This window comes from Cervus elaphus, chromosome X (assembly GCF_910594005.1).
Source record: "Cervus elaphus chromosome X, mCerEla1.1, whole genome shotgun sequence".
NCBI classification, from domain to species: Eukaryota; Metazoa; Chordata; class Mammalia; order Artiodactyla; family Cervidae; genus Cervus; species Cervus elaphus.
The window spans coordinates 55,835,516-55,859,634 of NC_057848.1; the positions used below are offsets into that span (position 1 = coordinate 55,835,516).

A 24,119-nucleotide genomic window follows, 5' to 3' on the forward strand; every position below is an offset into this window, starting at 1 on the left:
CTATCCTTAGTTGTGGCTCTCAGACTCTAGAGCACAGGCTGAATAGCTGTGGTGCAAGGGCTTAGTTGTTCCACAGCAGGTGGAATGTTCCCATACCAAGGATCAAACCCGTGACCCCTGCATTGGCAGGTGGATTCTTAACCACTGACCACCAGGGAAATCCTTTGTGCTGTTCTTACTGGATCACTGGATCGTTTCCACTATTCTTGGTGGTTCAGATGGTAAAGAATCTTCCTGCAATGTGGGAGACCCAGGTTCCATCCCTGGGTTGGGAAGATCCCCTGCAGAAGGGAATTGCTACCCACTCCCGTATTCTTGCCTGGAGAATTCCATATAGAGAGGAACCTGGCGGGCTATAGTCCATGGGGTGGCCAAGAGTCAGACCTGACTGAGCAACTAACACTTTCCACTATTCTGTCTTCCAGATCACTTATGTGTTCTTCTGTACCACCTAGTCTGTTATTAATTCTTTCTAGTGTGTTTTTCTTTACCATCTGAGCCACCAGAGTATGTTTTTCACTTCATTTATTGTATTTTTCACTTCTGACTGAGTTTGTTTTTTTTTTTTTTACAGTTTCTAGTACCTTGTTAAAATTTTCACTGTGCTCGTCTATTCTTTTCTTTAATTCAGTTAGCATTCCTATGACTTATGCTTTGAACTCTTTATCTGGTACGTTATTTTTGTTTCACTAGTTCTTTTTTCAGGGATTTTCTCCTGTTTTGTCAATTGAAACAAATTTCTCTGCTTTTTATTTTGCTTAACTTTCTCTGTTTCTGTGAAATTAGACAACTGAAAGAGTTACCTGTTGTAGTCTTGAAGGTGTGTGCTTCTGTGGGAGTATCCCTCTGCAGTCTGCATGTGCCCAGCGGCTTTGGTGGGAGAGCTGGATCTGACATGCATGTGAGTTATGTCTTTACCCAAGGTGTGCTGGCAGCTATCACCATGGTGGGAAGTGGGGCTGGAGATAGAGGGGCTAGAACGAGAGCCAGATATGGTCTACTTCTTTGCTTAGTGGCCAAAAAACACCCTATTAGAGTGGTGGTTGGGTCCCACGTTGCTGGAGCAGAAACCCTAAAGTTTGTGTCCAAGCTGGCTCCATTCCTTCTAAGTGTGTGCTCTCCCTCCTCCCAGCACCAGAACCCTTGCCCTAGAGGGAGCAGGGTTCCCTACAGGAAGAGGGGCCAGGTATGGGTGCATAGTGTGGGTCTACTGGCCTGGGCTGTGGCCACCTGACCAGTCAGAGTCTGGGACCACTTCTGATGTGCTGCCTCTGTAAGTACCAGTAATGTCTGCCCCTGTGCTGTTCAGATGCTCTTCTGGGTCTGGGTTGGCACATTCCCTCATGACTGGTCACTCCTCTCATGGCAGCCTTTACCCTCGTGTAGAGCTGCATTGTGAAGCAAGTGGGCACAGTGAACGTGTGGCTCAGGCTAGGGTGTTTGTTGGAGTGGTCGTGGGAAACTAGACAGAATCTCATACAATTTCACTCTTTTTCTACCTTGTTTCAGGAGTAAGCAGGTGTATGCATGCACTTCACTAGCGGAGTCTAGGTTTCTTACAGCCCTCCTGTTAGTCCCACTGGTTTTCAAAGTAGCTAAGGGGGCTCATCTTCCCAGGCCTCCATGCCCAATGTGTGGCTGGAACTGCTCCCTTCCCGCTGAGGATCTCTGCGTTTTTCACCCCCTCCTCCCATTCTGTGTCCCCTTCCAGGGACAAAGGTCCCAACTCCATCACTTCTCTTCCCTTCCTACCTGATTCTGTGTGGATTCTTTTAGCCTTGGTTGTAGAAGAGCCTTTATGTTAGTCTTGTTAGTTTTCAGTGAGATTGCTCCAAATTGTAGAGGTATTTTTGATATATGTGTTGGGGAGGAGGTGAATTCTGTGTCTTCCTACTCTGCCATTTTGTTCTTTTCCATCTATTTTTAATGTGAAACTTTCAAAACCAATGTATTTGTTTCCAAACATATAAAAATGAATAAAAAGTGATGAGCTTATTTTGTTGGTTCCTTGGCAAACCTAGCAGACCTTTTATATTCAAACTAATGCTGTGTCCTTCCAAGATGTACAGTGTCCTCAAATACTGTAGAACTTTTCTTCGAGGGAAAACCCCTCCATATCCCATAGCCTATTCTTTGGAATCTTCTCAGGGAGGCCTTTGTTTCTTGGAGGCAAATTTGATTTTTGGAAACAGCTAAAAGCTACTTGGCAGTGAATGAGGTGGGTGATCAAGCTGAAGAACATTATTTTTGGTTCCAAACAAGGTGTGACTGTAAAGAAATGAGGCTAATTTTCTTGTATGGTACATAAACTGGCTCAACAGTCATTCCAAAAGAAGACTTCCAAAAATGTATGGCCTTGGCAAGAAGAAAATTTTCTCCCCCTGTTCTTGTTCTCTGTCTCTCTCTCACACACACAGTGTATACTGTCTGGTCCAATATCTAGACAAGTAAAATCAAAGGCCCCTGGAATTTGGTTTAAAAAAATCAGTTACATGAGTATGGGATGGAAGAGACCTGGCTTGGCAGCCATTCATGCAAAAACACCTGGGGGTTTCAGTTGGCCACAAGCCCATCCTTCATGAAGAATGTGACGTGGCCTCTAAGTGTCTGCATTCTAAGGAGGTGGAGGTCTCGGGCTTTTGTTGAAACTTGAAAACCCATGCTCCATTCTGCACAGGCTCCAGCTGCACCTTGAGCTCAGCTATCAGCACAACAGCATGAAAGGACCACTGACCCACTGGAGCAGGGAACAGGTGAATGAGTTGAAGAAATCCAGCCCAGAAGAGGCAAGAGTCACTGATTGAAAATTATTAAAGACAGCTGTGTGAAAAGTAGTATCCTTTTACTCTCATGTTGGTCATTATGGAAGAGCCAAGAACAATGGGTAGAAACTACAGGAAGGCAGATTTAGGCTCAACCTATCAAAGACTGATTCATATACATTCATTATAATCTCATGTGTGTGAATATATACATACAAAGCAAGAAAAATAAGTGGAAATATTTCAATCAATATTTAATACTAACTATGGGGTATAGAATCATGAGACAAATGTCATCTTTTAAACTTTACATGATGATGTACAATTAGATTTTGATTACGTGTGTATATTTCTTTTGAAAAAAACTTTCTAAAAATTGGAGGTGTCCAGCAACCAAATAGTCTGCTTTGCAACCTTGTGAGAGCTCTGCCTTAGGTGCTAATCAAACACGGGTTGTGGGATGAACTAATGGGCCCTTTTCAACCTAGGGATTCAGTATGTTGTTACATGATTTAACCTTGTTCAAAATATCAGAGTTGAGCTGGTGGAAGTTCACACATGGATCCAACGAGAAAGAGGCCTGAAAACTCCCAAGATGGTGCAACTTTCCAAGTACTGAGCCTGGTCTAAGGCCTCCCAGGTGGTGCTAGTGGTAAAGAACCCACCTGCCGATGCAGGAAACAAATATGGGTTCGATCCCTGGGTCAGGAAGATTCCCTGGAGGAGGGCATGGCAACCCTCTCCAGTATTCTTGCCTAAAGAATCCCATGGACAGAGAAGCTCAGCAGGTTACACTGCGTAGGATCACAAAGAGTCGGACATGACTGAAGTGACTTAGCACACATGTACACAGGCTTAGTCTAAGGACAAAACTGTCATCTTAACAGAATTCATGTAGGATGTTTAAAGCAAAGGGTAAGATAAACACTTCAAAGGTATAAAGCTACCAGCAACTAGCTGTGAAACTAGATTCTGAACTAGGAGAATAAATACAGAGAAATGGGAAAAGGCATGGATAAAATGCTAAGAGAAACAGGCCATTGAGTAAAAGTAAAATGTCAATAGGAGATGGTGGATTTTCCATGTTTTGTAAGTGTGAGTGGATATTTTAATTCCGACCATTTAGCTGAAGCCAGAAGGTCTTGGACTTTATATAGAGTCTTCTGCTGGTCATCACTCAGCGGGCATGAACTGTAGTGGTGGTGTACCGAGATTACAGAAACACTGCCTGGCTTGGGTCATGTTCTGGGAACTGAAGTGTATCAAATATGACCTGAAGCTGGCAACGTCTTGAGAGGCACGTGGCAACAGCACATGCATAATTCCATCACCGGGCAGAGGGACCGGCACTTACTTCCTTTTGGGACCAATGATGCCACAAAATCAGAGCAACAAATAAGCTAGACATTTGGACTGGATTGTCCCTTTTACAAGAGGGAAACTGAGGACTAAAGAAGGGAAGTGAATATGAAAGATGTTCAAAAACAGTCCCTTTTGTCTCCTAGAGAGGAGAAAAGGACTTTAAGGTGGTGCCCTTCTGTTTGTAGGCATAAAACCCAATCTCAGGGTCACATTTTTGCCACATTAATTAAAACCTTGCTGTCAAGTGACAGGGACAGCCATTAGGCGCTAACTGGGCTTTCGAGCCTTCTGGTCTACTGGTAGTGTAGCCTGGCATACTCTTGAGTCCAAGGAACAAACTTTTGCAGTATTTAGGTTTCATGAATCAAAGAATAATGATTCTCATAAATCTTACTCAAATACAGAAATAATGATGTTTAAAAGATAATGCCTGTTCAAGTTTTACCAACCACTACAAATCATTGAAAGATGCTAACAAATACCACTGATTCTAGCCTTGACCAAAACCAAGTGAAGGAAATGCTAAACCAGAAGTTTCCAATTTGTATTTGCAAAAATTTCTGCAAAGGATGAACATGGCTACCAGGAACTTGTGCTCCTCAGGAGACCCTGATGAAAGTGTGTTGTTGACCCATAAGTTGTGAGAAATGACCCCCCCCCCCTCCTCCTGTCACCCTGCAGAAATGGGAGCTCCTGGTTGGGACCGCCTCCCAGAGTCAAAGGGGATGTCTCAGCCCGTCCCTGACCTTGGCTCACACTCCAGCTGTGTGCCCAGCTCCTCTCTCCTCATCCTTCAGCTTTGCTTCTCCTTGCCCTCAGGTGGGTGTTGAGGTCCCACTTATAAAAAGAGTCAACAATGTTTCTGGTGACCAGATCTGGCAAATGGGCAATAAGCCAGGCCTTGGAAACAATGTCAAGTCAGTCATTCCTGAGGTTCTTTGGCAGCAGAACACTCAAAGAGCAGCATCGGCATCATTATTAGGCTGGCGTATGTGTGAAACACAGTTTTCAGTGATAATACTGGGCCTACAATGGACAGAAAGTTGGTGTTGGAATTAGTATTGGTGCCAGACCTTCCGCTCCATGAGAGCGGGATCCAATCTGTTTTGTTTTCTATCATCTTGCAGCTGGTAGAGTGCCTGACAGCCAACAGGTATGCAAGGCCTAGTTGTGAAAAAAACAACTGTTGAAGGAACCTGTCTGAGGCCAAGAGCTGCGTTGCTTCCTATAATCCTGGGTCTCCTGACAACAACCCCTATGACCTGACCCAGGGCAACTCCTGGCCTTGTCATGTGGCAATGCCTGGAGAAGAGTGACAGGGAGCAAGGAAGCTGGGGGAAGTACTCCTTTGTACCCTTGGGGACCCTTCTCTGGGTAGGGGGGAAGGAAGAATAATGTACATGATCCATACAGAGGATTTCTAGTTGGGCAAAACATTTTCAGCAAAGTGAAATTTGTAAAGAGAGATGGGGGGGGGGGACTATTTTGATGTGTCTTTAGTTTCATAGGCAAGACACTCTAACCCATTTATTTTTTAAAATTATTTGGCTGCGCTGGGTCTTAGTTGCAGCATGCGGGAGCTTTAGTAGCAGCATGTGGGATCTAGTTCCTTGATCAGCAATCAAACCCAGCCCCCTGCGTTGGGAACATGGAGTCTTACCCACTGGACCATCAGGGAATTCCTTCTAACCTATCTAAGTGGAGATTATGGATGGGGTGTGTGTTGGGAGGGATTGGCTTTGACTGGAGCTTGGGGCCAAGACTGATACTCACCCAAAAGATAGGCAGGGAGGGGGATTTTCTTATACGGAATAGAAAGCTAGGTGAGGAGGAGGAAAGCACTTCATGGTCACCATGTATGAGGGCTTACAAAAAAGACTCAACACATTTTTATTTGAGTGTTTATTATTTTTTTTTTCCAAAGAAATCCATGCAAAGGGAAAGACAGAGAGAAAGACATGGCAACCATGTTCTAGCAGCCAAACATAGGAAAATAATTTGGCACAATTTGTTTATTGCAAAAGAATCTATACTACCACTAAAATTTGCCCTCCTTACGGAGATGCCATGTGATTTTCGAAAACGTAACGCAGGGTTAGTCTTCTACTTAATGGCTGAAGGAGGTACAGAAGATAAAAAAATAGGGAAAAAGAAAAAGGTGGTTCCCTTTATAGAGGGAGACCACAGGGTGCTGAAGGGCAGCACATATACTGTGAGCCTGGCAGTCAGTGCACCAGGAGGAAAAACCACAGCACAGAGATTGCCAAGCTGGTGAGAAGCTTCAGGGGAGGATGGCCATTCCCAAGGTTGTGAGAGGCAACTATCTCATTGTCCTTCTGATTCACATGCTGCTTGCTTCCAGGAGCATCGTCCACATCCAGATCATAAGCCAGTTCTGCCGAGAGAGAAGAAAGACTTTAAATGCAGGCTCACCAACGGCCTCAGGTGTGCACTCTTCATGGCCCAGGCACTTGTCTGGACTGCTGGGGTAGCCTGGCTTTGAGTTCCTCCTTTCCTTGAAAGGAAGGCCGCCGGGAGATGGGAAGAAAACATGGGTGTGGAGTTGGGGGCCCGCTCGAGGAAGAGGGCTAGTGGTGTTCCTGCCAGAGAGCACACCAGCAAGGCGCACGCAAGCTGGCCACTCCCCTCCTGCCTTTGGCTCCACCCACACCCTGGGGTGCACACGGGCCCTTGTCATGTCTGCTGGTGGCAAGGCTATGCCATGTGGGTAACTTACATGCATGGTCTCATGTGTATGTGTGTTGGTGGGGGAGGGGATGTGGTGAACCCCCAGGGTACCTTTACTGTGTCCTGCACCCCTGGGAGCCTTGCCTTAGAGCTGACAGTAAGGTAGTTTGCCATTGAAAGTTGTTTTATTTTTCTGAAATATTTCTTCTTTTATCTATAGGGTCTTTTCACTTCTGACTGCCAACACACACACACATGATATGCATAGGATTTAAACTGATATCAAGTAAATTAAGACTAAGGAGAGGCCTATGGGTAACAGTCCTTCTTTGACTGCCTACCATTTATGAGATTATCTTCATGATTCTGAAAAGAAACTGGGGTTGGCCTAACTCAAAAGTCCCCCAGAAGGCAAATCTAAGTTGATAGTGGTGTATCAGGAAATTAAAGACGGTTGGCCCAGGGCTCAGGTTCTTTTAGATTTGCTTTTCCAGATTTAGAGTGCAAATCTTTTCCTTTGGCTTTTCTAGACTCGGTCACCAATGTTTCTATTTCAATATCTTGTGAAGGTGATGTGCTGTGAGCAACTTCAGCAGCCAACTGTCCTGTGGCCAATGGAGCCAGAAAGATCTCTTGGGGACATGGAGATGCTTAGCAACAGGCACAGAGGAAATGACTGGGATTCTGCAGAAGGAAGGAAGGAAGAGGAAGGAAGAGCTCCTCTTACAGCGGATGAAACATGCAATAAGTCACAGGAAGAAAGTGTGGGGACTCAGCTAGTCCAGGATGTGTGCAGAGCAGGGCCTAAGACCAGGGCTGCTGTTAACACTTGGCATTGCTGAGAGCAGACAGCAAAGTCAAGGTGATCAAAGCCAAAGGCTCTGATTACACAGTCCGCAGTGCTACTTTCCAAAGGGCTATTGCAGTTTATAATGCCACTAGCAATGATGAGGGAACTAAATTTATTATGTCTCAATAAAAAAAGATATTGTAGTCTGTATAAGATGATACCTCACAGTTTCTTTAATTTGCATGTATCTGATTACCAGTATGGGCTTTCCAGGTGGCGCAGTGGTAAAGAATCTGCCTGCCGATGCAGGAGACGCAGATGCGGGTTCATTCCCTGGATTGGGGCGATCCCTTGGAGGAGGGCATGGCAACCCACTCCAGTATTCTTGCCTGGAGAATCCCATGGACAGAGGAGCCTGGTGGGGTGTAGTCCATGGGGTTGCAAAGAGTCGGACACAACTGAGCACACATGTGCAATTACTAGTATAGATGAACTTTTTTTTGTCCACTAATTATATTTCTAATGAAGGACAGTTCATATCCTTTGCCTTCTTATCTAATTGGTATTGATGTTTTTCCCATTAATCTGAATGCACATTTCATTGAGTCCTTTGCTTATCATATTCAATACAAATAATTTTTCTATTTTGTAATGAACTATAATTATTTTTCATTCCTGTACAAGAAATGATGTCCTAACTTTCAATATATAGGAATCTGACCACATTGTACTCTTCTGAAGCTGAGAAAGTGTTTCTTCTTCATTGTTGATAATAATTCAAATCAAAATTTCCTGCGAACCTTCTTACTGAGGGAAAAGCAAATCAACAGACTAATCTCCATTCCTTCTCCCCCCAAAATAACTAGATACAAAGAAAATCAAAGAGAAAAAGAACAAAGAGCAATGCTTCGCTTGGAAATCAGACCTCTGTCTCTGCAAGGTGAATGGTGCAGAGCATGCAGGCGGAGGTCAGCTGTCAGTCGGCAAGGACAGTGCAGGCTTATAGGGCCTGATCAGATTTCACCAGCATTGAGAACACATATGGCTAGACCTGTTGAAAGCCCAGCCTTGAGTCTCACGGCAACTTCTCAACTTAAATGAAGAGGAGTATTTTTAGGACTGACCTGAATGAGAGCCCTCTCAGCAGTGCTTTCAGATTCCTTTTCCGGATATTCCCCTTGCCCAACATCAGGATTAAACAAACAACATCTACTACTGTGACCACTCAGTTCCCCTACTATTTATCTTGCTCTTCAAATAATCCATGAACACTACACACTTTTGTCTACTATAGCAGTTATGGTACACCCAGGAATTATGTTAAATCCAGCAGTTTCTCATCTTTGTACCACCCAATACATCTTTTGTTATGTCTATATCTAGGATCTATGTTTTGAAATTATAAAAATGACTACCAATTATTGAGTCCTCATTGTGTGCCAGGCACTGTGCTAAGTACCCTTTATATACATGATCTCATGTAATTGAACACTCTCAGCAATGTTATGAAATAGGTATTATAATTCCCATTTTACTGATGAGGAAGCTTAAGCTCAGGTTACTTTTTTGCCCATATTTACACATCTGGTAAGTGGCAGAGGTGTTCTTTGAACACAGGGCTAACTCTGAACCTCACATGGAGCTATACCATACACAAATTGAAAAATTTTATATACCAAATATACTGCAGTGATTGAGTAGTAATGGGTTCCTTCTTGGAAAAAAAGAAAAAACTCAATTAGTGAAAATATCCTGCCAATGAGAACTAAAAACCAGATGAAATAAATGAAGCAAAAAGACAACTTACAGACTGGGAGAAAATATTTGCAAATGATGTGACCAACACCAGCTTAATTTCCAAAACATACAAACAGTTCATACAACGCAACAACAACAAAAACCCCAACAACCCAACTTAGGTCTTATGGGCCTGAGACTTAAATAGACATTTCTCCAAAGAAGACATACAGGTGGCCAACAGGCAATAAAAAGATGCTCAATATCACTAATTATTAGGAAAATGCAAATCAAAACCACAATGAGATATCACCTCACACCAGTCAGAATGGCTATCATTAGAAACCCTACAAATAACAAATGCTGGAGAGGGTGTGGAGAAAATGGAACCCTCCTACACTGTTGGTGGCAATATAAGTTGGTGCAGCCATTAAGGAAAACATTATGGAGGATATCCCAGAAAACTAAAAACAGTTGACATATGATCCATCAATCCCACTCCTGGGTGTATATCTGAACAAAACTATAATTCAAAAAGATACATGCACCTCAGTGTTCACAGAATCATTATTTACAATTGCCAAGATATGGAAGCAACTTAAATATTCTTCCACAAATGAATGAATAAAGATCTGGTGTGTGTATAAATACACACACACACATATATATGGAATATCGCTCAGCCATAAAAAAGAATGAAGTAATGCCATTTGTAGGAATGTGGATGATGTAGAGATTATCATACTAAGTGAAGTCAGGAAGAGAAATACAAATACCATATGATATTATACTTACATGTGTGGAATCTAAAATATGACACAAATGAACTTATCTATGAAACAGAAACAGACTCACAGACATAGGGAACAGACTTGTGGTTGTCAAGGAGGAGGGAGGGCAGGGGAAGGATGGGAGTTTGGGATTAGCAGATACAAACTACTACATATAAAATGGATAAACAACAAGGTCCTACTATAGAGCACAGGGAACTGTAGTCAATATCTGGTGATAAACCATAATGGAAAATATAAAAAAGGTATATATGTGTATAACTGAATCACTTTGCTATAGAGCAGGAACAGAACATTGTAAATCAACTATACATCAATAGGAAAAAGCGCATGAGAAAAGTCAATGTTTTCGCATACAACCAATCACATAGTTGATTAAGTAGCCTTCTTAAGCTTTGTGAAATACTGAAAAGAGGTTTAGGTTTTGGGAGCCCAAATGGTTTTTATATCAGCTCTATTTTCCTGAAGCAATTAGCAATGATGGCCAAGGCCATCAGACACACACCTGGTACAAAGCTGGGCCAAATCTCCTACCTCCAAATGATCCTAGGAATATTCAGAATAATACCTTCCTGTGCTTCCTAAGCTGTGGCTGTGGGTTTCCCGAGGCTTCCCACCCAGCAGCAATAAAGCTTTATCGCTCAGTCCTATAGCCAGGCTCCTGTGGCTGATACCGATGGGGGTCCCAGCAAAGATACATTCTGAGCCTGGGCCACCATCATGAAGAATAGAGATGAAGAGGACAGCTTAGCATGACAAGGAGGCACTATAGGACACAGAGGAAATAGAGATTTGGTTAAGATAAGCTTGGACATTCCTGGACAGGGGAAATATAATCCAGTTTAATTCAACAAACTTGGTGTTGGAGAAGACTCTTGAGAGTCCCTTGGACTGCAAGGAGATCCAACCAGTTCATCCTAAAGGAGATCATTCCTGGGTGTTCATTGGAAGAACTGATGCTGAAGCTGAAACTCCAATACTTGGGCCACCTCATGCGAAGAGTTGACTTATTGGAAAAGACCCTGATGCTGGGAGAGATTAGGGGCAGGAGGAGAAGGGGATGACAGAGGATGAGATGGCTGGATGGCATCACCGACTCGATGGACATGGGTTTGAGTAAACTCCGGGAGCTGGTGATGGACAGGGAAGCCTGGCGTGCTGTGATTCATGGGGTTGCAAAGAGTTGGACACGACTGAGCGACTGAACTGAACTGAACAGCAGCCTACTATGTCCCAAGCATTGAGCTAGAAGATTGGAGAAAGACTTAAAGTTTGCCTTTAGGAATCCACACTATGGTGGGATTACAGACCAATAGACAAACCAACAAGACACTTGGCAGAAAGTGGAAAGGGTTCAGATAAAGGCAAAAATGAAACACCAGGGGATTAGAAAGGAGAGAAGGGACTTCCCTTGTCTAGTGGTTGAGTCAGCCTTCCCAACCTAGATGTCCATTGACAGATGAGTGGATAAAGAAGATATGGTATATATATACAATGAAGTATTACTCAGCCATGAAAAGGAATGAAACTGGGTCATTTGTAGTGATGTGGATGGTCCTAGAGTCTGTCATACAGAGTGAAGTAAGTCAGAAAGAGAAAAATATCATTTATTAATGCATATATGTGAAATCTAGAAAAATGAACCTATTTGCAGGGCAGGAATAGAGATGCAGACAGAGAGAATAGACATGTAGACATGGGGTGGAGAAGGGGAGGGTGGGACATATTGAGAGTGTAACTTGACTACCATGTATAAAATAGATAGCTAGTGGGAAACCTGGTGCTCTGTGATGATCTAGGGGGTGGGATGGGGGTTGGGAGGGAGGTTCAAAAGGAAGGGGATGTCTGATTCACATTGTACGGCAGAAACTAACACAAAGTTGTAATGCAATCATACTGCCAAAAAAAAAAAAAAAGAAATCCGCCTTCCAATGCTGGGGGTGCAGATTTGACCTCGGGTCAAGAAACTAAGATCCGACATGCCACGGTGCAACTGAGGCTTCACCACACCTCGAGAAAGCCTGTGTGCTGCAATGAAGACCCAACACGGCCAAAATATAAATTTTAAAAACAAAGAAGGAAGAGAGAAAAATTCCAAATAAAAGCTTACTGGAAGGCTCCTTTGGACAATTGGGTTATAACTGCGCCATGAAGCATGGGTGGACTGTGGCAGGGCTGAATGAGATGGTTACCCATTTCAGGCAGAGGGTTGCACTTGAGTCAAATCATCAATACCTGAGAATACTGAGAGGGCACACTCAGTGCGAGCCAGTAGCCTCTATGGAGGGAAGCAACGTTGAGTGCTCATTGTTGTGGAGTGTGTGTGTTTGTGCAAGTGTTGCTTGCTGGATGATCAAAAGTAAGGCAGCAAGGACAAGAAAATAAAGGCCAGATCTTGACAGATTAGAAAGATAAGACTTTATTCTGTGGGCAATAGGGAGCCACTGCAGGTTTTTAAGTAAGGAATCCATACAATCTGTTTTGTGTTTTTCAGAAAGATCATTGTTAACAGTTTGGAGGACAGCCCTAAGTGGGTGGGAGAGACTTGTCAGACATCTTGTCTTGGGAAAAACAAGAAGCCTGTGGGAACAGTATCTGGGGATCTGCCAGTAGCAAATATTAAAAAAAAATTCAAAAACCTACGAAGAAGCTAAATCTACACCAAACCAAGACCATCTTATTTTGCTACATGCCAGATGCATTATGGGGATCACCACAAACCATACTCTTAAATCACTCATATTTTTATGTTTATCAGTGATGTTTGGTTAGGTACATAGTGTAAAATGTACATAAATTGTTTCTGTCTTGCAGTTGAATGTCAGTGAGAACCTTTTGGGCCAGCAAGGAGATTTTCATGCTAAATTCAAAAATCTGTTTCTATTTGTCATCAGTTTAACTACACCCAGAGGGTTAGACCCAACAATCTGTACTAATAACACACTCAGCCACGACTCTCATTTTGCTCTTCTGTCCTTTGTGTTGCAGATTAGATAATCCCTTCAAATTATCATCAGTCATTTAGGCCTGAGCTTTGTATGGAAAAAGTTTTCTGGATTGGACGAAGCACTTACTCTGGGGTACAACCCTGAATATTTATTGGAAGGACTGATGCTAAAGCTGAAGCTCCAGTATTTTGGCCACCTGATGTGAAGAGCTGACTCATTGGCAAAAAACCCTGATGCTGGGAAAGGTTGAAAGGAGGAGGTGAAGGGGACAACAGAAGATGAGATGGTTGGATGGCATCATCGATTCAATGGACATGAGTTTGAGCAAACTCTGGGATATGGTGAAGGACAGGGAAGCCTGGCATACTGCGGTCCATGGGGTCACAAAGAGAAACGACTGAGAGACTGAAACCACCACCACCAGCCCCATTCTTAGTTATTCAGAATCTCTTAGGGGAGTTCCTAAGGAAGATGCCTCCATCCTGGGAGTCTGGAGCCCTGGGTTCCAGACCTGACTCAGTCACTGAGTTACTATTTCACCTTTGGCAAGTCACTTCTCCTGGGCCTCAGTCACCCCAGTTTGCTAAATCAAGGTACTGAACTAGATGAACTCTAAATTTCCTTCTAGTTTTATTTCTCTCTGATTCCAAGACTCTTGGGGCCCAGTGAGGAGCACAGTCTGCTCAAGCCGCCATCATTCCTCTACCCGCAGCAGCCAAGATGGCTGCCCCACCAGGGCACCTGCAAGCAAGTAGATGCAATCAGTTGCTTTTCCTGGGGTGTGAGCCTTCCTAGTGATGTTCACCAGCTACCAAATTCTGAATCCTCTTTCTCCTTAAGCTGGTCTAATGGTGGATAAGAGACCTTGGCAAGAAATAAATCCATGTTGGACTGTTTTTATTTTCTTTAAACCCTGACGTCTCCTAAAGGCCATAAACACCAAGCCCTGGGGGAGAAGTTGCCGGGGTACATCAAGCAGGCGTGCACAGGCAGCCAAGGAAGATCTGTCAGCCAGTGAGACAAGCCTTTGGGCCCTTACAGAGCCACTGGGGTCTTGAACATATAAGAAGATTCAAACGCTCACCCTCTGGTGGCATGGGCATCAAGCAGGGCAAGTCTCTGATAGAGGGGCCTCACCCACCCCAACTGGTGGACTTCACAGGGGCAGCCCAAGAGAAGAATTGTCATTGCAATACCAGGGGAGCAAATGCTGCTGCTGAGCCGAACAGGGGGTGTCTTCTTTGCCAAGCCTTCACCAGCAGAAGGCTTCAATGCAGGCCCTGATATGGCAACAGAGCAACACTGCTCTCCCTGTGTCTTGTATCTGCTGTGTATGGTTGGGCCCTGGGACATAAGTATGTGAAACCAGCAGTGCACTGCTTGGTAGGCCCCTGAGGCTGAAACTGGGGAAATCACTAGAAATTGTACTATTGCACACTCTGCTGCCCCTTCCCACAGAAGCCTTTGGGCCATTGGCTTCTGAATCCCTAATTGATCTTGGTTTTCCTTGTCCTCCCCTCAATACAACTTTCCTTCCTGCCACATCAACGCCCCCCACCACCACCTTTGTGAACTTTCAGGTGTGAAATGACTACTTAAGACTTGAAAGCAGAGGAAAATGACTTTGTTAATGAACCTCAGGTCTCTGGGAGTGAGTCGGAGATTTTCTTCTTCATAGATCAGACGAGGGAAATGGCACACTTGAGGCCTCTGGTTTTAATTGGTCTAATGGGACTCCTTTTAGGGTCCATTTCACAACGTGCCTTCGTGACAAATAAGTGAGCTGCCAATTTCGCCAACTAAATGACTGCAAATTCTGGGAACAATCCAGTCACTGCTCCTGGAAGAGGGCTGGGGCAATGAGATGCCCACTTCATTTCCTACAGCTAATTCCAGCCTACAAATACCCTTAGGTACACTGCTAGGATGTTGAAAGAATACAATGGAGAGAGGCCTGGCCTTTCTTCCTATAAGCTCTGTTTCTCAATCTGGGCTGGGTGTACCTTCAGATTACACGGCAGTGGGCTGTGGGGACATGAGGCCATGGCATGCTTCTTCCCAGGGATTTAGAGGGAAAAGCACACTATTTTATACTGGGACATACAAGGCTGTATGATGGAGCAAAAGGGTATTATTTGCAAACTCAGTTAAGATTTCATAAAGTATTTCCCATTTACTAGGACTTTCAGGTTATGTCCCAGATCCTCAGAATCAGGTGTTCACTCCCACTCTTCACTGCTGTATGGGGTACTAAGTATATTGGTTTTAAGAGCACCATGGGACACTTGGGTCACCCAGGCTTTGTATACTATCAAAGCTGGGCTATTCTGACCACATATTCCTGATTAATGACTTAAAGTAACTTTTGCGATGACAACTTCCTTGTCAGGAGAGGAATGCCACAGTAATTGCCCTTAAACGGGGCTCAGAAAGCTTAGTGTCTAATACAAAATGGTGTCCAGGGGATTCGGCCTCTAACTATGTCTCACTTTTGTGTGTAGCCACTGAGAAAGGAACAAAGAAGAACATCATGTAATACATTTGGAAACTGTCATTTTGCTGTAGAATCTGATTATGATGTGGGCCAGTGCTATACTTGTTTAGGTTCATCACGAGTCAAGTCATATTCCCCGAAACAGAACAACTTCATCCTGGAAACTGACACTGTGGGTGGGTGGTGTGGGTGCTGGCTTTCCGCCACCAGCCTGAGAATGATCACCACCTTCCACAGGAGTGTCACAACTATTACTCTCAGAGATTCAGACCCTTCTCACCTGAGGCTGCCTAGGGGCTCCACAGGAATCACAGTTCCTCAAAGCCTTTCCTTCCCATGGGAAGTAATGGCCTGAGACTCATCGGAATATGAGAAGCTGGTGACAGAGCCATAATTCAGCCAGGGCCAGGGGAGAAGATGAAGAAAACAGGCTTCAAGAAGGCAAGTGAGAGCAGGAAAAGCACAGCAGAATGTTATAGAAAGGTCAAGGAAAGTAAGGACTGAGAAGAAGCTACTCAAAGTGTCAACAAGAAGGTAACGGAAGATTTTTGAGAGAACTTTCAATTGGGTGGTTGGGTTGGGCCAAAAACCAGATAGTACTGAATTGAGAAGAGAGTGAGAGATGATGTGGATTCACTCAATACTGATTAGCCTTTGGAGAAGTTTGAGAGTGAGTAAGATGAAGCACTGTTGTCGGAACTGTGTATTGTGTATATTGTGGCAGAGCTATCAGCAAACACCTGTACAACCAAGCTTCATTAGAAGGTGCCTCCAGAGTTCCAATTCAAGATGGTCTTGGAAATGCTATATTCTTGTTATCCCTGATGCATTAACAACCTGTACTAGATACCAGATACCTGTATACCAATGTTTATAGCAGATTATTCACAGCAGCCAGGAGGTGGAAGAAACCCAAATGTCTATCCGTCGATTAATGGATAAAGAAAATGTGGTCTACCCATATGATGGAATATTATTCAGCCATAGAAAGGAATGAAGTACTGCTGCCTGCTACAAGATTATATGAATGTTAAAAACTTGACACGAACTGAAAGAAGCCAGCCACTAAATACCACATAGTATATGATTCCATTTCTATAAATATAACTAGGCAGACTAGGCAAATTTTGGCAATAGTGGTAATGGTTGCACACATTACAAGTGTAAATAATGCCTGTGAATTGTATACATAATGGCTAAAAAGACAAGTGTTTTCTGATATATATTTCACCATGATTAAAAAACTATAGAAGTCAAAAGATAATGGCATTTACGTGTACATCCTAGTTCCTAAGGGGAGTGTGAATGCAGCGTTCCTCTGGCATTTTACTTTATAGAGGAGTGAGTGTGTGTGAGTATACCTGATACCAAAGCACCCACCTCCAAAAGGTATGTTTTGAAATTCAAGTTGTCCAAAAAAATTTAAATGGATATTTAAGCACTACCTTAGAATTGCAAATATGGCTCCTCAATTGGGAGTGAAGGAAGAGGGCAATTTTTGTCAAGAATTTTAATCTGAGGTTATTTTAAGAGAAATTTATATACAACTGCAGGAAACTTACATTTACTTTTGTGAGTCACACAAATGCATTTTTTAAAAAATCAGTGAAGGAATAAATACACTCTGTCCTCATTACTTTAAGAAACTTAATGGTTTAGATTCACAGAGCTCTGTTTATAATATAAATTTCAAACATGATGCAGCTACAGAGGTATGCATCATTGGGCTTTGAAGATGTAGAAGAAAGATACAAAATGTCACTTTTTGTAGCCAAATCAAATTGCTGAGGGAGCAGTTAGGAATGCGTCCCTTGGAACCCGTGCTCCAAGATGCTTAATAAAAAACTCTGATAGTATTTGGCATAGGGCTTTAGACAGATTTGAATGGGAAAACCCCAAATCTGGTAATCTTCCATTTTTAATCAGCCATGGTAGATCTTACAAAAAATGTACCTGAGAACTAAACTGCTTGCAATATCCAACAGCAAAGGAAAGTTACTAGAACAATAGCCAATGGGTCAAAATCGCTCAAGTCTCTGAAAACACTCAGCCTGGGTGTAGGAACATTATAGGCCAGAAATCAACAGGAGGCAGGTGTCCTCATAAATGAAAGATGAAAAGCCTCTCTACGTTGTTCTATCTGAAGCTGTTTCCTAAAAACTCTCCAGTTGTGAAATGCCCCCCTCATCATTAATGGGATTTGGGGAAATGAGTCTATTTTCCTGTCAATTTACTTGGAAGAACACAGTGTCATCCTGGCTCCCTCCTCCCTTCCCATCTTTGGGTCTGGACTGTCAGAACACCACCATTCACAAAGGTACCACTTCCTGTGTCCATGTGGGTGGTTTTGGCTGAGCTGCTTGGCATGTGGGATCTTAGCTCCCCGATCAAGGATGGAACCCATGCCCCCCTGCAGTGGAAGCATGAAGATTTAACCACTGGACCGCCAGGGAAGTCCCCCCTCCTCAGTCTTTGGGCAGTGACCATTTCTCCTCTTCTCAGCCTCTCTCCCTCTGCTTTCTCCCCTCCTGCCACAGTCCTCAGGGCCCTAGCTAGACAAGATGTCCATTGCTCTCCAATGGCCCACTGTTGTCCAGGAAGAAAGAATATGTTCTATTCTGTGACAGTAAAAATAAGACAAATACCCTTTTTCTCAATCACCTGTTGAATCACATTTCTCTCTGCTCAAAATCCGATGATGTCTCCCTACTGCATGTGGGTAAAGTCCTAGTTCCTTAGTATGGGCATTCATGAGCTTCTTCAACTCATCTTGTCTTGCTTTCCAGTTTCAACTGCCCATATATTTCCCCAAGTACCATATACTGTGGTCATACCACCCCATTTATCATTTGCTGAGAGTGGCAAGTGCTTTGAGGTTCCCATGCCTTTCTTCATGCTGTTCCCTCAACTTGGGATGGTATCTCTTTTTTTTCTCTCTCTCAGGTTTCAACTTACATGGCACTTCTTCCAGGAAGCTTTCTTTCCCTTAGTACCCTAGTCCAGATGAATCACTTCTCTCTCTGATTATTAATTGGATTGTACTTCTATCATAGCACTAATTTCAATCTGTAGCATACATAGTAGAGTTAGTCACTCAGCTAGACTTGGAGCCCCATCAAAGGAAGAAATGAGTCTTACTCCTCTCTTTAGCTCCCACCTGGTACTGAGCTAGCAGAGACGTTGAAAAACCATGAATGAATGAGTGAATCAATGGCCACACAAGTGAACATGTAACCCCATTCTACTGAGTATATGAAGGTGAAGGGCTACCTCCTTAGTAGATACCCTTCCTGAGGAGTGTATCTTCATCAACTGATGATTTCCTTAGCAGAAGGAGTCCCACTGAACAATGATGAACATAAGAAAAAGGCAGGGCCAACAGTGTGGGTGGCCCAGGAAGGACATGGCAGCGTTCAAACCCTGACCTTTAGATACCAAAACCCTCCTTTCAATAGCCAGTTCTCATTACCCACAGCATCAGTTCACTGTACTCAGTGTGGATGGAATCTACAAGATTTGCTTCTTACTCCGTTTCACTGTCTGGAAATCGATGCCTTACTATGTAAGCAAGGGACACATGCCAGCATTCTGTGTGCCACGCTGGGTGGGAAACAGGATTGCTGGTGAGCAGGTTCCATTTATTTCTCACTTGGAACCATTGTGATTGGCTTCCCATACCTTTGCCCCTTGCCTTTGCCCCAGATTCTACCCACCGCTGGACCACACCCTGCCCTTTCCATCACCACCAATTCCCAAATGAGGAGCTGTTTGCTGGTGATTGACATTTCAGTGCCTGTCCCTGCAACATCAAAATACATCTTCATTAATGAAGTCCCTTGCTTGGCTGTAAAAGCACAGAGCAGTAAGACCTCAATCCCTATAGTCACACGTGCCAGCACCCCTTCTCCTTGCAGAGGTCTGTGGAATGGCTGCCAGGAAAATACAATTATGTGCTGGCACGAGAAGAAATACAATTCCTTAACCTAAAAGTTCTGTGTTTTCATTTCCCCCCCTTTCCATTTCTCTATTCACTTCTTTTCTCTTTCCATTGCTCTTTAAACTCATTTCCTCTGTCCAATTATTCCCTTCTCTTCTGTCTAGTTGTTGCTCTACTAAACATTCTCTCCTGTCTCTACAGTGATCTTTTCCATATCCTTAGGCAAAGGGCAAGGTTGGAATCCTCTGATGGATTCCGAATGTTAAAGATGTTTTCTGCTCCTCTGCACTTTGATTTAAACGTCTAACCTGGGTTCCATTTGTTTTAGAAGAGGTTCTAGTATCTCCTTAATCTTCCATCAACATATCCATGGCCTTCCTGTTTACCCTCAGCACCGTTCCGCCTCTCAGCTCTGTCTCCTTCATTGCCCCGCCCCCCACCGGCCAGCTCCACTGACCTACTTATCTGCCACTGCTCCACTCCCCTACACCAGGAATACCACTGTTGTTACTTCCCTTCACTTTCTCATCTCAGACTCTTCTTGCTTCATAGCCATGCCATTTTAGTACTCCTGTTTCACAGCCTTGTCCTTCTTCTAAGGGGAAAATGATTTGAACTTAAAAGAGGTAAAGAACTTTCTATAATTACTGCAATCTGACAATTGTGTAGGCTGCCCCTAGGCAGTGAGATCCATCTCTGGGGGTGGTCCATGAGAGTTTGGACAGCCATTTGGTAGAGAGACTGGTGAAGGGATTCAAACATAGAATGAGGGGGTGAAGGTAAATAGCTTCTGATGACCCTTCCAACCCCGAGATTCTAGGATTTCATTCAGGTCTTCCTAGGTCTCATGGCAGGGATAAAGGGTGAAGGGATGGTTCAAGTGACCTTTGCATTCCTCCCTTTGATACAGACACTGTCTGGAGAGGAATCTAAAGAGACTGCTTTGGATTCTCTCTTTCAAAGAAAGGGATCAGTGTCTTCTGGAGACCATGAGTAGCTTAGAGAGGAGGGCTTTAAGTTTGCCAAAGAGTTATCAACCAAGACATAAATTTAAGGGAGTAACTACTGACCTGCCTAGGGTAGGGAGAAAACTCCCCACAAAATCTGTCCCACTTACTAAGATAGAGGCCAAGTCTCAGAAATAACGTGACTATTTATCAGGCAATATGAAATGGGCATGGGCCTCCCTGGTGGCTCAGACGGGAAAGAATCTGCCTGCAATGCAGATGATCCAGGTTTGATCCCTGGCCCTGGGTCGGGAAGATCCCTGGAAAAGGAAATGGCAACTCACTCTAGTATTCTTGCCTGGAAAACTCCATGGACAGAGGAGCCTAACTGGCTACAGTCCATGGGGTCGCAAAGAGTTGGACACGACTGAGTAACTCACACACTATGAAACATGCATATATGGTATGGGATGGCCATAAGAGGATGCTGTCTATATAGATGACAGAACAAGCATCTTAGGAATTGTTTCCATGGAAAATTTTCCCTATCAATAGGAAACAATTGTCAGTAATTTGCAGGTGGTAGACACCTCGCTCAGTGCAGCCACATAATGGTATCATTCAGGATCCACAGGAAGAAAAGAGTATCTTGTAATAAACCATAGCATCACTGACTCAATGGATATGAATTTGAGCAAAATCTGGGAGATACTAAAGGACAGAGGAGTCTGGCGTGCTGCAATCCATATGGTTGCAAGAGTATGGGACACGACTTAGCAACTGAACAACAAAAATAAACCATAATGGAAAAAAATCTGAAAAAGAGTAAGTATGCATATATATGTGTATGTGTGTGTGTGTGTGTTGTGTGTATGAATCACTTTGCCATTCACCTGAAACAAAATGTTGTACATCAACTATACTTCAATTAAAAAAATAAATACATAAAAAATAAATAGGGTCGTGCTTGCTTTACATATACTAAAATTGGAATGATACAGAGACAATTAGCATGGTCCCTGAACAAGGATGACATACAAATTCATTAAGTGTTCCATATTTTAAAAAAACACATAGGGTCAAGGGCAGCCCTAGTTCCTTATAACTAAGAAGGGGCAGAAGTTTTCCATATTGTTTTTACCTGTCTACAGAATAAGGCAAATGTGCCTGTTAACTAAGACAAATACATCTCATTGGCCAAATCAATTTAAGAAGGGAAATGACTGAGAAGAACGAGGCATCAGGCTATAAGCATAAGAGAGGTGTTAGAAAATGAATGATGAGATTTCAGACTGAAAGGCCTTGCAGGGGCAATAAAGAAGCCACATTTAAAGACACTAAAATGCAATCAACAACAACAAAAACAGATCAGAACCAGGTCCTTATAGCCTGGCACTATAAAATGGAAATATATGCTAGATGTCAAATAATGAACACAGCAACTATACTGCAATCATCTGAAGGAAGACAGGGAATAGGGTGGTAGTATTTATTGCCTGGTGAAAAGCAAATCACACACATACAGGAGTTTTTGAAGTTGCAAGAGATTGGGGAAAGATCAGGATGTGGAATCAGCAATGTGCACTTCCTGCCTTTATTTCATGGGACTTTTTCTGACCAATTAGGAAGAAGAGGTTAGACTGGAAAGTTCTCCCTGGAATCAGAGCTTGCTTCAAACTAAGTTCCAATAGATACTTTGTTCCCCCCCTCATTTTTACTTTTTAAAGAAATTTATTGAGTACATACCACATCACCTACTTCAAGTAAATTTCAGGTATACGGTTCAATGACTTTTAGTAAATTTAGCAAGGTGTGCAACCATTGTAATTCATTTTTAGACCATTTTTATCAGTCATGGAGCTTTACCCATAAGGTCCCTCATACCAGCTTACAGTTAATCCCTCAATGATTTCTTTTGAGTTTCTCATCTTGAGCTCTCTGCATCATCCAATACTGTTAGTTGGCTACTCTGTCTTGAAACTTGCTGTCCCCCTCACTATCTGATACTGCTTCCTTTCAGGTCCCTCCTCTAATCATTCTCAGACTGCTCTGGGGGCTGTTTTTGTTAAAGACAGGTGTTCTCTCCTTCTTTGACTCTCCTCACTTCTCACTTGATTAGCCTTCTTGAATGTTCTTACCTGTGGCCCTGGTTTTCTCTTTCCCCAGAATCCCAAATCTATCTCTTGCTCAGACATCTCTGGAAAGTGAACTGTTCTGACCTGGATGTCCTTCAGGCAACTCAGACTCAGTAAGCCACAAACAACACAGCATTTCTATTCCCTTAGCTGCTCTTCTTCCAGTGGGCCCCTGCTGCCCCACCCTCACCCCAGTTCAGATTAGCTTCAACTAGCCATCCAGTACATGAAAACTAGATGAGGCACAAGCTGGAATCAAGACTGCCGGGAGAAATATCAATAACCTCAGATATGCAGATGACACCACCCTTATGGCAGAGAGTGAAGAGGAACTAAAGAGCCTCTTGATGAAAGTGAAAGAGGAGAGTGAAAAAGCTGGCTTAAAACTCAACATTCAGAAAACTAAGATCATGGCATCTGATCCCATCACTTCACGGTAAATAGATGGGGAACCAGTGGAAACAGTGACAGACTGCATTTTCTTGGGCTCCCAAATCACTGCAGATGGTAACTGCAGCCATGAAATGAAAAGACGCTTACTCCTTGGAAGAAAAGTTATGACCAACCTAGACAGCATATTAAAAAGCAGAGACATTACTTTGCCAACAAAGGTCTATCTAGTCAAAGCTATGGTTTTTCCAGTAGTCTTGTATGGATGTGAGAGTTGGACTATAAAGAAAGCTGAGTGCTGAGGAATTGATGCTTTGGAACTGCTGTGTTGGAGAAGACTCTTGAGAGTCCCTTGGACTGCAAGGAGATCCATCTAAAGGAGATCTAAAGGAGATCAGTCCTGAATGTTCATTGGAAGGACTGATGCTGAAGCTGAAACTCCATTACTTTGGCCACCTGATGTGAAGAACTAACTCATTTGAAAAGACCCTGATGCTGGGAAAGATTGAAGGCGGGAGGAGAAGGGGATGACAGAGGATGAGATGGTTGGATGGCATCACTGACTCGATGGACATGGGTTTGGGTAAACTCTGGGGGTTGGTGATGGACAGGGAGGCCTGGCGTGCTGCAGTCCATGGGGTCACAAAGAGGCAGACACGACTGAGCGACTGAACTGAACTGAGCCATCCAGTTGCCCAAGCCAGAAACCCACAAGTCACCCTAGATTCCTTTTCCTTTTTCATCCTCCAGGTCTAATTAATTCTCACATCCCATGAATTCTGCTTCCTTAATATTTTGTGACTTCTTCCCCTTCCCAGTGCCATTGCTTATTACCACTACTGCTTAGATGACATTCTTCTGACCTCTCCCCTGGTCTCCTTCTCATGTAAACCATCCTCCACACAGTTGATAGACTCCTTTTATTTTGTTAATTTTTGAAGTACTCAACACATGAATACATTCTTGAAGCTAAAGACTGAAACAATACCTGAATATATGGAGTAAAAAAAAAAAGCCAGCCACCTTTTCAACATGTCCCTTTCCACACTCCAAAGAGGTAATTACCAGTAAATGCATTTTCTGTGCATATGCTACAAGGTCTTGGAAATCTTTGAATGTTAATACATGGAGAACTGCC

At 43.3% G+C, this 24,119-nt stretch overlaps 1 protein-coding gene and 1 non-coding gene across 2 annotated transcripts in view; one reads left to right on the forward strand and one right to left on the reverse strand.

Moving 5' to 3' along the window:
- Positions 1-6,011: 6,011 nt before the first annotated feature.
- GPC3 (glypican 3) overlaps positions 6,012-24,119 on the reverse strand; it is a 449,637-nt gene continuing 431,529 nt past the window's right edge. The window contains exon 8 of the mRNA XM_043897216.1: positions 6,012-6,519. Within this exon, the coding sequence (XP_043753151.1) occupies positions 6,350-6,519 (170 nt within the window). The 3' untranslated portion in view covers positions 6,012-6,349. The remainder of the gene's footprint in view (positions 6,520-24,119) is intronic.
- LOC122691031 lies at positions 21,417-21,520 on the forward strand. The gene has a single exon (XR_006340281.1). It is a non-coding gene; the product is annotated as a U6 spliceosomal RNA (small nuclear RNA).